At 41.4% G+C, this 14,884-nt stretch overlaps 1 protein-coding gene across 4 annotated transcripts in view; it reads right to left on the bottom strand.

Annotated features, from left to right (window-relative positions):
• reln (reelin) overlaps window positions 1-14,255 on the bottom strand; it is a 91,323-nt gene extending 77,068 nt beyond the window's left edge. The window contains exon 1 of one of the 4 annotated variants that reach the window (XM_088996563.1): window positions 13,366-14,255. In XM_088996563.1, the coding sequence (XP_088852689.1) occupies window positions 13,366-13,618 (253 nt within the window). In that variant the 5' untranslated portion in view covers window positions 13,619-14,255. The remainder of the gene's footprint in view (window positions 1-13,365) is intronic. The other 3 variants (XM_088996564.1, XM_088996561.1, XM_088996562.1) reach the window with 3 other exon arrangements.
• Window positions 14,256-14,884: the final 629 nt, after the last annotated feature.

Genomic DNA, 14,884 nt, shown 5'->3' with positions numbered 1-14,884 from the left:
AATTGGGTTGGTGTTTGGCAAATTGCCTATAATTGAGTCATTTTATTATGTTTTGGAGCTTTTAACTGTGGAATGTTAACATTTAATTTAAAAAATGAACCTGGGAAATGTTTTAAATATGTAAGTATCATTGAATGCATCAGTAAAGTTATACATCATAAATTATCTGCAAGAGATGGATGAATCCTGGTCAGCTTGGTTAATCATTAGTTTAGATCTGAATGAGGCACAGAGTCGAGCCAGATGCCCAAAGCCAGCATGTAATATTGAAGATGAGATATTGCATGCCTCATTACAGTGCCACACAACCACACCGCTGCTCAACTATTGATGGGCCTTGAACATTTCTTCAACGCCACCAGGACTAATGTTATGGCATAAAATTCCGGCCATTACATCAACATTCCAGAAGAGAACAAATATCCGCAAATTCAAGATCTGCTCTTTATGCTTTGTTTTATCGAAATAAATTCCTTTACTTCATGTACAATGGGCCGCACTGAATAAATTATTTAAAGGAGTCCAAGCTAAAATATTGGATTTGATGGATTACTTCAATTGATTTATGTTTTTTTTTTTCAGATCATCCCATGTTTATTTATTTTTTTGTTCCGCGCATGTGTGACTTTACTTAGGAAATGAATTGCTGCAATAAATGATTTGAGAAACGATGAGCGTATCGATCTGTCTGTCTGTCCTTCCCTCCGCCCGCCCATCCATCTATCTATCCATCCATCTATCTATCCATCCATCCATCCATCCATCCATCTATACACAAACAAAGGTTTTACCTATATGAATCGTTGATTGTATGCTGGGTAAGTTATTATGTTCAGGCTCTGTTTAACAGTGCCCACTGGCAAGTTAAAACAACAGTAATGTCTTTTGTTGGCACTGAAAAGCTTGCTCACCATGGTGGTCGGCAAAGCTGCTTGGCACAGGCTAAATTTTAGGAATAAGCATGGCGTTGGATTAGAGGGGCGCTGGAGAGTAAGAAGACCTGTTTTACATCTTTACCTTGCGTCCTGGCGTGCTTGGCGGGGCCTGAATGGTTTCTTTTGTAATGCTGTTGTGTACAAACACACCCATTTTCATGAGTTTCACCGCAGACGCCACGCTAAAGGTGCGGCGAGTGTAATGTACGAGCAAGCCACACAGTAACCCGAATATTCTCAGACGGAAAAACCACAAAAAGGGAAGCCAAGAGAACACCCTTTCGTTTCCAAATGAATGGAGCTTTTCTTGGCAACGCTTTTGATAAAGATAGCTGACCATCTGACCCATATCCAACAGGCAGACACACACGTGCCCAAAGACGATCCGGAAATGGAGACCAGGCCCATGGGGAATCTACAAATCCATCTGTTTGTGCGACCATGGTAGCAGGGTCACGTTGCTATTTCACTGTGAGCTTCCTGAAATGCTTCCAAGTGTCACTCACCTGTGCACAGTACCATTAAGTACCAATGGATCCCAAATGTTATTTTCAGCAACTTCCACTAAATTGTTTTTTATTAAGTATAGATGTATCGTACCTGCCACATTGTCAACGAACTATGTGTCTCCGTACATGAATGTGTCATGCAGTGTTGCAGTCTGGTCTTAGAATCATCATTCCATTGCATAAACTTCTTGCACCATTGCAGCCTGCTGGCACTGCCATCTGCTGTGGAGACATTCGATCAAAGGCTAACTATTGGACACTGAGTTTCTACAGGTCTGCTTAATGACAATACCACCAAGTCACCTTGTGAAAGTACCCAAATGGTGTCTCCCAAGTTTTTACAAAGTCCGCCAGAGATTTCAATATGGAGTCGCAGCATGATTACTGTATAGCTAATCTCTCTTAGTTTGGCTTCACTTCAACATTCCGACAGCCTTGAAGACAAAGAGATGTGCGGTTCAGTCACAACCATGCTGTTCTACACACATAAGATGTGTCACAATCACACTTGATCGTGGTACAATGCAAACGCGTGCATCTGTCCACATTCATATAAGGCTGTGCAACAAAATCTGGAACATGACTCAGCAAAAGAGTTAAACATCATTTTGTTACAATGACTTGGGAGACACTTGTAAGAGCTAAACAGTCGTTTATGAACAGAACAGACATATTATGGAAAATAGTCTTATTAATTGCCTGTTGCTATGTTTCATCCACATACATTATTTGTGAAGGACTGTTTCCAATAATGTCTCTGTGAATGGGTAGTTCTGAATTTTGTCAGATTGTAACCTCACTGTGCAGCTAATTTGCAGAGTATTGTGAGTTTCTTGACCGGTGCCAGAGAAGCTGGCCACTTCAGACCAAGGACCTCGGCAACGTTGCCTGAACCAATGCCATAATCAAAAGTTGAGCAGAGCTCAAATGAGTTTTATTAGCATAGAATAGCATTAGCCTCAAATAAAATGGGCACTCTTTCTGGGCACTCATTATTAAGTCTTAACAAAGTTGTAGCGCATGGGAAGTTCTGGAAGGCTTAAAGATATCTGGAAAAACAGTGTTGTCCTCTTTGACCTTGGGGTATTTTGCCAAAAGCGCGTTACAGACATGTTGGTTAGAGAGAACATTAATGTTTAAAGTTGAGAAAAAGAAAGTCGAAATATCCTTTAAATTTGACTAGGATGACATGAGAATGTCATGACATGAGTGGCAGAGTGCTTGTAATACAAAACGGCAACAAAACATCAGAGACTTCAGACAGTAATATCCTGCATATAAAGCCCCCATCCTCCAAATCTGCATATTATTCAGCAAAAGCTGCAGCATGAGGGGTTGTTGCAATTAGGGTTCAGGAACGCAATGATTTGTTCCCTCTGTCGCTTGGTGACTGCCAGAACTGGAGAGTGAGCTGTCCGCATGATCAACACCATGTGTTCTGCAGACCAAGACACAGCCTCAGATTTCCAGATTGACGTGCACCATTCAGTTACATAAGCAATAATGAAGTGACTGCAAAGATCCGCAAGGACACATAAGTAAGTAAACAAACAATCAATACATATCCATACATATCCATACATACGGCACAAACATACTGCAGAAATTTAGATGACCATTTGCAAAATTAAAAAAATCTGAAGGAATGCACAAAACACCCTCATGGACCAAATTGGCTTAAAACATGAAACCACAAAATTGTACAAATTCTGTGGAAAATCACATTTCAGCACAAATGAGGAAATACCACACGTAAAAAGTACATTCAAACTGGGATAACACTTGAGCACAAATCTCTGTTAGAATAATTCTTATTTGGAATATGGATCAGCACCAAACTGTTTACATACAATGTTGTGGGGCAAGGGGTGTATTTATATGTCACCCTTGCCCCGACTTAAGATGTAAGGTTTCTGAAGACACAAAAAGGAGAGGAGTAGCAGTACCTTACATTGCAGGAGTTTCTGAAAAACTAAAAAGAGTCCTTTGACAACACAAAATTCCTACTTGTTTCAAACCGATAAACACTTTAAGGCATAAATTAGTGCATCCAAAAGATAGGCTGCCAAATGAAAAACAAAGTAATGTAGTTTATTCAATACATTGAATGAAATTTGTAAAGAGCAGTACATTGGGGAGACTAAACAAATTCTCCAAAAAAGACTTTATCAACATCGCAGGGATAATACTAGTGGGCCTCAATCGGCAGTACATTTGCACCTAAAAGCTAGCAACCACTCATTTGACGACAATGAGGTTAAAATCTTAGCGAAAGAACATAGATGGTTTGAAAGGGGGGTAAAAGAAGCGATTCTTATAAAACAACAAAATCCTTCTTTAAACCGGTCTGGTGAGGTGAGGTTCAATTTGGATCGTTCATACAATAGCTTGCTTAGGCAAAACAGGTTAGGCAACATTCGTAATGCTGATGAGGTGATACCGGTGGGAGTGGGAGAAATAGGCCAGTCGTTAGTCAGGAATGTAGGAACAATCAGTGGGGCCATAAGGAGGGGTTCTCTGCTCCCCCCAACCTGAGAGTAGGGACCTATCATAGCTGTGTCCGGCGCCGCCATGCCTGGACATTAGGGATATATAAATAGGGCCGATACGACCAGTCAGACTTTAGTTCACTGACGAAGCCTCTTGGACAGGAGGCGAAACGTCCGAAACCTTCAAAATTGTACAGATGACGGCTGAAGAAACCTTCTCATCGATTACTTTGCAGAGTAATTGCATTTTGGAACTACAATCCACCTACGTACCGAGACATATGAATCACTGACCACCAATAGCCATCCTTGAGGATTTAGTTTGGAGGACATGGGAAGAATGATTTTGAGCTGTTTATTTACTGTCACTCTTCAGTGGGAGTCTGGTTAATGAAGGACACATCCACCATTGTTTCGAAAGATATTCCCTTTTGCAAAACCAAATTACAGATTCAAACATGAAGCCAGAAAAGACCACAGTCCATGCTTTCAGTGAAATTTTAAACACGTTAATTAGGAATGCATGGTAGTCATTGACCACAAATATAACCCTGACGTTCAGAATCATCCCATTGTTTATGGATATCATTCCACTCCATTATTACATTCCAGGTTTTTCTCAGACAGATCCTTGCCATATTTGGTTTTATGGAATTAGCCTGTACATGTATTTCACAGCCCCGCACGTATGACAGGAGCTTATAAAAATGTGTTTAGCAAGACGGACATTTGCAATCACCATCTTCATCTCGATGGATGGATGGATATATAAATCACATAGTTTGTAGTTCTGTGCAACCAATGAAGCAGTTAGCTCAGCAGCCCGAAAATGCAGATGTCAACTAAAATCCATTGCATGGAACTGGTTTCAAATGTGGTTAGTCAGAATTTCAGGCTTTTCAGACAGAACACAGATGTCATTCAACATTAAACGATGACAACTAAATTCTCACTCTAAAAGCTGTACAGGAGATTTGCTCTTCGTGGAAGACATCCTTCTGGCTGGAAAGTGGTATTTTATATTGTCTGTTTTTTCTCCCTTTCTCTGCTCCTTCTTCATGTCGAGGTTACAAATTATTGCCAGTTTAGTGAACTATTGACATCAGTAAATTTGCCTGTCGAGAATTTATGCGTGAAATGGTCGAGTGAAATTTAGTAGACTGAAGTGAGCATGCTAAGGTAGGTGATGTGCGTAAACTGAAAGAGAGAAATTGACTTGTAATTAACAATCACTTACTGGAGTGATTCAAGACACCAGGGGATACTTTTCTCTGATGGTGGAACAATGTAAAAGTCTTTAACTTGATATCTAATTTAATTGGACTAATTTAAAAAGTGTTGTGTACCATCATCTGGCTATGTAAATTCCAAGGCCTTTTTCTAAATTTGGGCTGAGACCTTCTAAGGTCGTATGCCCAAGTGAGTTCCAACTGTTATTGAGCCTTTATTTGCCACCAAATAAGATTGGCATATTATTGGCAGATATGGATCCCAAAAAGCAGGCAGGAGGGAGCACCAGGTTGTATTTGAGAAGTTGTATTAAAATAAAGTCAACAGGAACAAAATCTAAAACATCAAAGTCATTCAAACAGAAAAATACAAAGTATCAAATAAAGACCAAGAGTAAAAGTCTGCCACGATGAAACAAACACATGTACAGCATACAACGATACGCTACCTGTTGGTCGCCAATTCGAACGTGGCAGTCCGCCACTGATCGGGACGACCAGCACTTGTGCAGGTGCAGGCGGGGCCGACAGCGCCACCCGTTGGTCGCTAACCAGATCATGACAATACCTTTTGCTATCCAACAGAACAGTTATTTGTCACTGTAAATTGCTGGCATCAATTTGATCATTTGTTTGCGATGTTTTGTGAGTGTGTTAGGACCACTTGATGAAATGCACGGAGACGACAAAGATAATCCACACATGAATGCAAGAGCCATTTGAGTCACACACCTCAACTGAAGGCAAGCATGTTACCCTATCCACTTTTTTGAGATGTTCTCTTCTCTCTTGACCAATCAAAAAACAAGATATGCCTTGCTTCGTTATTTAATCAGTATGCAGGTATTACATTAATTAGCCTCCGGAATAGGTGATGCTACAAGGTGGTATTGTATGGTCAGTGTATGGACAGTGAAATTACCAAAATGTACTAAGATAACTATGACCCAAATGTGTGGAGTCTGGAGTGTCATTTATTAAGGAATGGGGGTATTTCACAAGAGTGTATTAGGAGAATTAGATATTTTCAGACCCCTGTAAACACCAACCCCCTCACCCATGCTGTCACTTTGGACAGGAGGATGTGTGTGAGCTGCCTGTGTAATCTGGCTCTGCCAGCCTGCCAAATCGAGCCTGAGTGGGCCAGGCTTTTTGAAGGGGGCCAGTGCGGGAAAAAGAGGGGTGTGGGGCTAAGGCTAATCCGCCAGCGCCACGCGCCGAGTCACCAGCACTCTGCGAGTAGCACCACTTTGCCTACTCTGTAGTTGGTCTCCTGAGGCGCTACAAACCCATTGAATACTATCAGCAGAGACGACATGTTACCCCCCCCCCCCAAGCGGGGATTACTGAGCTGTCAATGAATTCACCAGGGGGAGGTTCCAGATTCCAGAGTGGGAAAGGCAAAGTAGTGGCAAAGGGGGCAATACAATCCTCCAACAGGAGCTCCATTCTCGGATAGGACGAGGCCGTGGGTAAGGTTGACGCTGAAATCAACCGCCGCTGGGAAACGACCGCCAAAAAAAAAAAAAAAACATTTGAGGTGACCAAAAGGAGAAGATCCATCACAATTCAAGGGCACCCAAAGGACGTGAGAAAAGCCCTGTTAAGAATTTCAACTTTTGGAAAAAACTGTTGAACACATTTACTAACTGTCCCTAGTGTACAGAAATCATGCGTGAAATTATGTCACCGCACGATTTTAAGTTTGGATAGTTTTTATTTAATACTAAATAACCATGTATATTAGTTATATTTGAGTAAGCTTGTTTTGTTCTTTTAATAAACTGAGTGGCCCTAACCCTTAGGTGCACAATAAAATTGTCCGTCAGCATGAAATAAAAATGCTATAAAAATGCTTTGCTAAGTCATCACTGTATTTGCTGCATTACCCATGTCCCTTAGACCTTTTTTAAAGTGTCTGGGAAGATGATTTGAAAATATTAAATTACAGTATTTGGGTTTTACAAAACTGTGATTTATTTATTTATTTATTTATTTATTTATTTATTTATTTATGTGTTTGTTTGTTTTAGTGTTTTACAGTAAATTCAAGATTGAACAGTTTCGAGTTAGTGTTGTGTTGCTATTTATGCTCATGTTGTGTTTTAGCAAAATAATGGAAAATACCCACTTGAAAGATGCAGTGGTGGAGTATAGGAACTTTTTTTTACTTGCTAAAAAATATTGATTTTTGAAGATATGAAGACCATTACATCAGCATTCAAACCACAATGCGTTGTAAAGTTGGGTAAATAACGTTTAGGATGTTTTTTCTTTTTTTTTTGGGTGGATGCTTATGCTGCCTATACAAATCCTTTGCGGACCACAACGCGACATGGAGTAAGCAAAGGCTTGATTGAGGCGTGGTGGCTTCCTTATGCCTATCTGAGCAGCCCAGTTTGGAAGTCAACAGACACACGCTCTTCAACATCCTGAGAGTACTTACACCGCCTCATCTGCCCACTCATAGAAGTTACTGAAAACACAATTTGCATTTGCTTGTTAAAAGCTTGCATGCTTTAGCTGAAAGAAAGCACCAAAAAATCCATAAAAAATGTAAGAGCTCAGTGCCGCTTGCCGAAATAAGACTGGAGGAGGAACACACCTCATCACTGAGATGCACTCAAAGGCTTACTTTTCAAGCAAACCTGCATCACGCAAGCTGAAGTATGCAGGCTAAAAAAACTGAACAATTTGAGATGATTCTTTCCTACTTTTTCAGAATAAAATAGACGGAATGTAACTGAAATAAATATCAATGAACTGCCAGTTAGCTGCTCAAGCAGGGGGAAAATAAAAGCCAAGTCATTTTTCTGCTCCATTGACAGAACAAATTCAAAAAGCTTGATAATCAGGACATATCTGTTTAGCAAGCGCAGCATCCACCGTGACTCTTGGCAATGATGGATCACCCACTATGAGCTGAGAGTTGCGTGCACGGCCAAGCGTGCATATGTGACAATGGGAAAATTCTAAATGCATATCCATTCTCATGTTGTGCCCATCTGTTCCTTCCACACAAAAGAAACCAACATCGGACATATTGCAGCGAAATCGGTGCTCTTTAAATGCTTCATTATTCATTATCCACGTCAACAGAACACCCAAATACAGGCACGACGCCCATACAGATAGTACTGCACTTGACACACTTCCGTTGACTCAGTGAAGTGACCCATTCAGACAAAGCAGCGTGAGTCTGAGTGACTGAGGAGCGAGGAAGTTAATGAATTCAAAGGGTTTGCGACACTTTAAAGTGCAACTATGTGCTGCATGTTAGTTTTCCTTTGCTCACAGGAGAGACCCATTAAACCATAGCCCCTTGTCTCCTCTCCACTTGCCTCTCTCTCGCCTCCTTTTCTGCCGCCCCTATTCCCCAAAATTGGATGAATACATGCAAACTAGGCCAGGCCTTTAGTTGATTCACAGTTCATTTCTTGCAAGGGCTCTTTTCAATAAGCCATGAGCTGAAGAAAGGTGAGAAACTGGAAGGAAGATAAAGGGAAGGGCAGAATTGATCGGGAAAAAAAGCAAATGCAAACAATGCAGTAGTGGTTTGAAAAAAGGTCTGAAAACAAACCTACAACAGCTCTCAGTGTTGCTAAGCACTGGGTTTGGTGACCATGACATCTGACAGGAAACTAGAGTCACAACAGATGACAGTAATGTCATTTTGGCATGTCGCAACTGACAACTTAAAGATGGGAGCTGCGCTTCAATGACATCGCTGTGTTGCTTTACTGATAGGGCCAAGTGCTGTTCGGATAACATCTGCTTTTCCAATGCCTAAACAAGGCCTTATACGGATGACCTTTACTTCAACACGGTTACCATGTTCAGCTGCTAGAGACTTAAAATGTCTGGAGAAACATTTTGAAAAAAATACATTCTATATCCAAGTAAAGAACACACTTTTCACTACTTACAGTTGAATACATGTTTTAGAAACACACACAAACAATTCTACATTGTAGTCTAATAAATTGGCACAATGGAGTAGGAATCTGACGACTACAGAAAACACTGGCCAAAAATCAACTCATTTGAAACAGAGAATGTGGACAGGAGATGTGTTGTGGTTCTAGACATTTAGCACAAATAACGAAAAAGTCCAAACCAGAAATGTTCTCACACACAAGATATTGTATTTTTGTTGTACGTATTTTGAAGGCATCGCCAGGGTAAGCACAGATTAATAGAGTCCATTGCTCTTCCCAGCATTTCTTTAAGCATGAAGCTGCCCTGTTGTTCTTGTCAGAAACAGAGTAGTCATGTCCAAGAAATAGCTTTTGAGATGCTGTACTGGATGCGCCGAAACTAGACTTTCTCATACTGCTTATCATAAGCATTCGGTATATCATAGAGGTTGTTCAATAAAATCACATTCAGCCCAATTGAAACTCTTGACTGTCTTTTAAAGGGCAACATACGTCACTTTTTTTCCTAACTGACATCAGAAAAACCTCAGCGTTTTATAGCATCTAAAATACCCAAAACACGGAGTATGATATTTTTATTCAAATGTAAAACACCAATAAAAATGACTTAAAGTGTCCAAAATCTGCAAAAAATTGAGCTGCGAATTGGGCATTTTCAGAAAGTCCCGCCCCAGTTCGTGACGTCACGCCAAGACGTCTTGCATTGCTGGAGAATCAAAACAATGGCTTCAGATTCAGAGCATATGCTTTCTTCTTACACAACCAGTTATGAATATGATTCAAATAGTCCTGAAGAGGAAAGCATACATGTTTGCAAAAATTGGAGAAAGGGATAGCATTCATGGCACCTCTTGGGTTCTTGGATTCTGTTACAAACCCACAATAATTGAGCAATTTGGGCGAAAAACAAACTGCAACCTGTGTCTTGTGGACAAAATGAAATATATGTGACAAGAGACAGAAAACTGAAATTGAAAAACATCCACTGTAGTTCCGTGAGTGACAATAAAGTCATGTGAAAACAATGACTTTAAGATACAGTCGTGTGAAAACAAACATTGACTGTCATTATTCTGCATTACGAATCATCAATATAAAATATACTAATGTGGCGGGCACTGTGGCGGGTGTGCTCATTCCTCAACGGCTACACTAAAACCATATGCCAAGTGACATATGCAGAAAAAAGGCTTAAAAAAAGAAACCACTTTATGATAGCCACAACTGCGGCTTTAGTAATGATAGAAGACGTCAAGTACCCCAAAACAACTTGCCCCACTCATGCTCAAGCATATTCACGAGTGACTCATGGGACATCTCTCTGCCACTTTTCAGCCAATTGTTTCCATTGTGCTTTCATGATTGTTTATTGTGACTGGCCAAAAAAATATTATAAAAATAATTATGTCTGCCAATATCATCAATTTATTACTATCAACTAAAGTTGTGCTTTTGGTTGCCTCCTGCAAAGAAAATGCTGGCTAGGCAACATCTTTGCAGTATTTGCAATACGCAACAGGAAATACAATACACTGCAGATCTCCTGTAAAAATGTGCCAAAATTACATACTTCCTTGGCAATAGAGGATGAGGTACAGTATTTCGGAGGAATATTTTTTTTTAAACTGGGCCGGTGACTTTTCAGTCCAGTTAAAAATGTTAAAAAAAGCATTAACATTTTTCTCAACTCCATCCAGATCTGCACAAAATCCAAATATTTGACCGGAAACTAATTGTTAATCCATAGGACAAAGCAATCGGAAAATCTGCTTTCCGAATGTCGCAATGAAACCGTTGGCTATTTTAGAGGCCAGGTCAGATCCCAGTGTGACCTTACCGCACTGCCCTCTTGAAGATAAAGGCCAACATAGGCACCGGGATTCTTTGAGTGACACTTCCTTTTTGTCTTGAGTAGACCTGAAGCGCAGTTTTCTCTTTAGTTTCCAAGAACTGTATTTCTCTCCGCATTTTTCCCCCACCACAATCCTGGCAACAGTGGCAGCACAGTCACTAATCTTTCTTGGCCATTGCATGAAGATAACTTCATACAGTAATCTGCAGCACACACACACGTGCGCATAGTGCATGGCCCACACATCCTAGTCTAATCGCTCTAAAGCAACACAGGAGGAGGCTGAGAGGTCAGGTCAGAAACTCAATTACAGTAAAGCAAATGTGGCGCACAGAATCTTACTTTGGCTTGCTGCTGAAAGCTGGGATGTTTTGTTCGACTTTCACCTCTTTGTCACGGCCATTAAAAGGTTCACCAAGTCATTTTGGTCATCTAACTTCCTCTGTAAACACCCCATGATAGCATTTCTTCCACATGTTGTTGTGCAAGCCTTGGCCCAGCACATGGCCAGCATCACTGATGCCTGCCTCCCACCATTTCCTCGTGAAGCTTGCTCACTGGTTAGATCACACGTTGCTTTTAGGAGATTAAATGAAGTGTAATCCAAACGTGAGGGCCACTGATCTCGGAAAAGGAATTCAGATCAAGCCAAGGCAACTAGAAATTAACGTTAAATCATAATAGTGAGCCTTAATGTGGACACTAATACCAGAAAGGATTCTTATTGTGCTGTTAGGCAATGTCTGAATGTAAGACCTCTGTAAAATGCTCAGACCACAGTATTCCTCCCTCGTGGACGTCTGGAAGCATAAGCGTCCTGAGGTGAAACTATTGCTTGAATTCATATCCAGTCACTTGCTCGTTTGCTGTTCAGTCATCCACGCTTCTTTGCAAAAACTGCAATTTAACAATGAGTCGCCATCATGGGACAAAACTCAGGATGGGAAATAAAAGTGAGGTTCTTGGAAGCCTGTCGTTTTTTTCCCCTGTGTAAACCACGCTGCTCCTGTTTTATCGGCTCCATCCCCTCATCGTCATTGAAATCTCCCCCTCACTCCACGGTCGTATTTAATCCCGCCCTGTTCACTATGTTTCTAATGCTAATTATTTAAACCGCTCTGTGAGCGCCATCCATTCCATCCAGCAGCTAGTTATTCAAATCTCTCCCTACAATCCGTCGGTTAAAATGTGCTTGACTCAAGGCTTGATCCCTGGGTAATTTGCAGAAGGATAAAACTTAGTGTTCCAGCCTACTGTGTTTCCTTGGCCTCGACCACATCCTTCACGACAAACTGGGTTGAACAGATGCGATTTGAATCAGAGAAGTTTGTTTGTTCAGATAATACAATATCGTGAAGCGAGCGAAGGATGATACTATTATTAATGAAATGATACTCAAGGCGAACACACAAATAGTGTATGTATAATACTTTACTTTGGGAGCGAAATCAAATCAGTCAAACAAATCCTATTTATATACAGAGGACTGTTGAGGAGAGGACAGTACCATGGGAATGTGACCTCTGTCAAACTGCGCTGACCTGTGAAGGTCACTGTCCCCAGTGTTAAGTAAGTTACTAGAGCCAGTGCAGAGCAGCGGCGACACAGTTGTAGCGATCACAGGCGGGATTACTTTTCCACAACCAGGTGCCAGCGCTTCATCGTGGGAAAAGCCTGATTAATCGGTCACCTCTTGCACCCCAAGCAAGGTTTAACCGAATCTAAATCGTGAGCATTTTTGACTGATACTGATCCTTTCTCTCTTTCTCCATTCCCATTCAGTCATTTATCTTTCCCTTTCTCTCTCTCTCTTTTTCTCCCTCTCTCTTACTCTCTCTCTCTCTCACTTTCACGATGTTGAGAAGCTGCCTACGCAGGGAGCATCTAGATCACAGGTTAGTCAAACACCAAAGCTGCTCAACACAGTAAATACATCCACCTCAGTACCATGAGTTTTTTGTTAACACTTACATAAACAACACTTCCACACAACAACCATGTGAACAAAACGGCCCACTCATACATGCAAAAACGGAAAGAAAATTGGAAGTTATGGTATCGAATATTTTAGACTCAAAACATCTGTGTAAATTGAGGTTGAATTTAGGTTTGTTCATGTTTGTCTTTTGTCCTTCCTGTTGATAAATGTTACGATGTGAGCTTAACTGATCATCAGTCATCAAGAAATTGAAACTGACTACAAAAAACATGTAACAAATATGAACTCCTGTTAACCCTTTCAGGGACAGCTGTGATTACAGTGAACAGTTTATCATATTATCAGGTTACAGGGTGCATGAAAGTGTGTAATCATAAAAGTAAAATTCACAACCAGAAAATGAGAATACATGGAAACTACATAATAATAGTGTGTTTTGTTCCGCCTTTCAGAAAAAAACATAAGTTGACCCACCTTGGTATTCCTGTCCGGGGGTGTAGGCAGTGGGGTTACCCATAATCTGGAGGGTGAGCAATACCTCACCCCCACCTTCAGCCACCCCAACTCCATCCAGCTCTTCATGATGAGTGCACAGGAAGAAAAAGGGGTTGAACCGGGGGTAAAAGCTTGCGGGGGGTACCCCGAAGTCCATGCTGCTGTTCCCCAAGACCAGGGCCAGCAGGGCGCAGCCGAAGACGGCCCCGTAAGAGGCCCAAACCGCGGCCATCTGCCCTCAAAGCGTGAGGGCAAGTGTGGATTTGAGGAGAGCGTTGGATGAACGTGAGCAAGGAGGATGCAGGTTACTGGATTCCAAGGAGAATGTTTTGGAGTCCAGTGATGAGTCAAAAGTCCAAAAGTGCATGCGGGGTGGGTGGGTGTGTGCCACGATGTTGAGTCAAAGTATGAAAAAGTATGGAAGAAGCTCAAGTTCATCTGTCGCTTCCTCTCCCTGTCCTACCTTCACTCAGGGAGTTGAGCGCTTCGGCTGCGCTGTCCTTCTCCAGCATTTAAATACTTCACCCCCTCCCCATGGTGCGGCTCCCTCTCTCCTCCCTCTCTGCGCTCGCCTCGCTCAAACACCAGCTCCTTGCGTGCTGCTCCAAGAGACGGCCTCCCTTCTCCTCCTCCTTTCTCTTCAGTTGTCTATCTGTCTGCCTTTTCCTTAAGCCCTTCCTGGTGCTGTCTTTTCCACAGTGTCTTCAAGGCTTACTGAAAAAGCACTGCAGCTGAGCCCTGGTAACTATCTTTCAAGATCCCAGATCTCCATGCAGCTTTGTGTGCTCAAGTCTAACCAGCCCCTGATAGATTCCTCTCACACCAGTCGATTTTTCCTTTGTCCTTTTGCCAATCCACCAGACTGTCTGCTCCTCTTCTACCCTCTATCACACCTCCTTTCTGCTCACAATCGCTCCCCACATTCAATCTCCCCCTTTTGAAACCTCTCCATTCCTCCTCCCCTCCTCGGCAATGGGACTGTTTGTTTTTACTTTCTCCCTCCGTTTCATTGGTTTTCCATCAGAATCTTCTTTTCCGCGGAATTCTCCAACTTTTTTTTAACTAACCCCTTAAGATGAAGCCATTGCTCCAGCACAGAAACCAGATCATTATGCTGCTCTGTAACCCCCACTGAGTCTGGGGATCTGATAGATGAGTATTTCACATGGACAGTGTACATACCCGACGTATCTTCCCTTTCTCTTATTAATCGTCACACGCATGTTCCTAAATAAGTGTACAACGATCTGTGCAGCTCAGGGCTGTATATAGTAATCACAGTAATGGCAATAAGAACCCATGAAGCCAATTATTTAACATCAAAATCGGTCAGCTGTCAAATATGAATGAATTTTCCAAATTCTATATCAGATGAAATATATAATTTATCATCAGTAAAATAAAGATGCAAAATTCCAATGATTATTGATTCAGTAAAAAGTGTATTTTTCATCATAACTTTTCTTAGTTTAGGATTGCGATTTTGGGCTCCATTTTT

The sequence above is a fragment of the Hippocampus bargibanti genome, linkage group LG05 (assembly GCF_051943395.1).
Source record: "Hippocampus bargibanti isolate YZ-2025 linkage group LG05, ASM5194339v1, whole genome shotgun sequence".
NCBI lineage: Eukaryota > Metazoa > Chordata > Actinopteri > Syngnathiformes > Syngnathidae > Hippocampus > Hippocampus bargibanti.
Note: the sequence above shows the minus strand (reverse complement) of the source record. Positions and strands in the feature narration are given on the sequence as shown.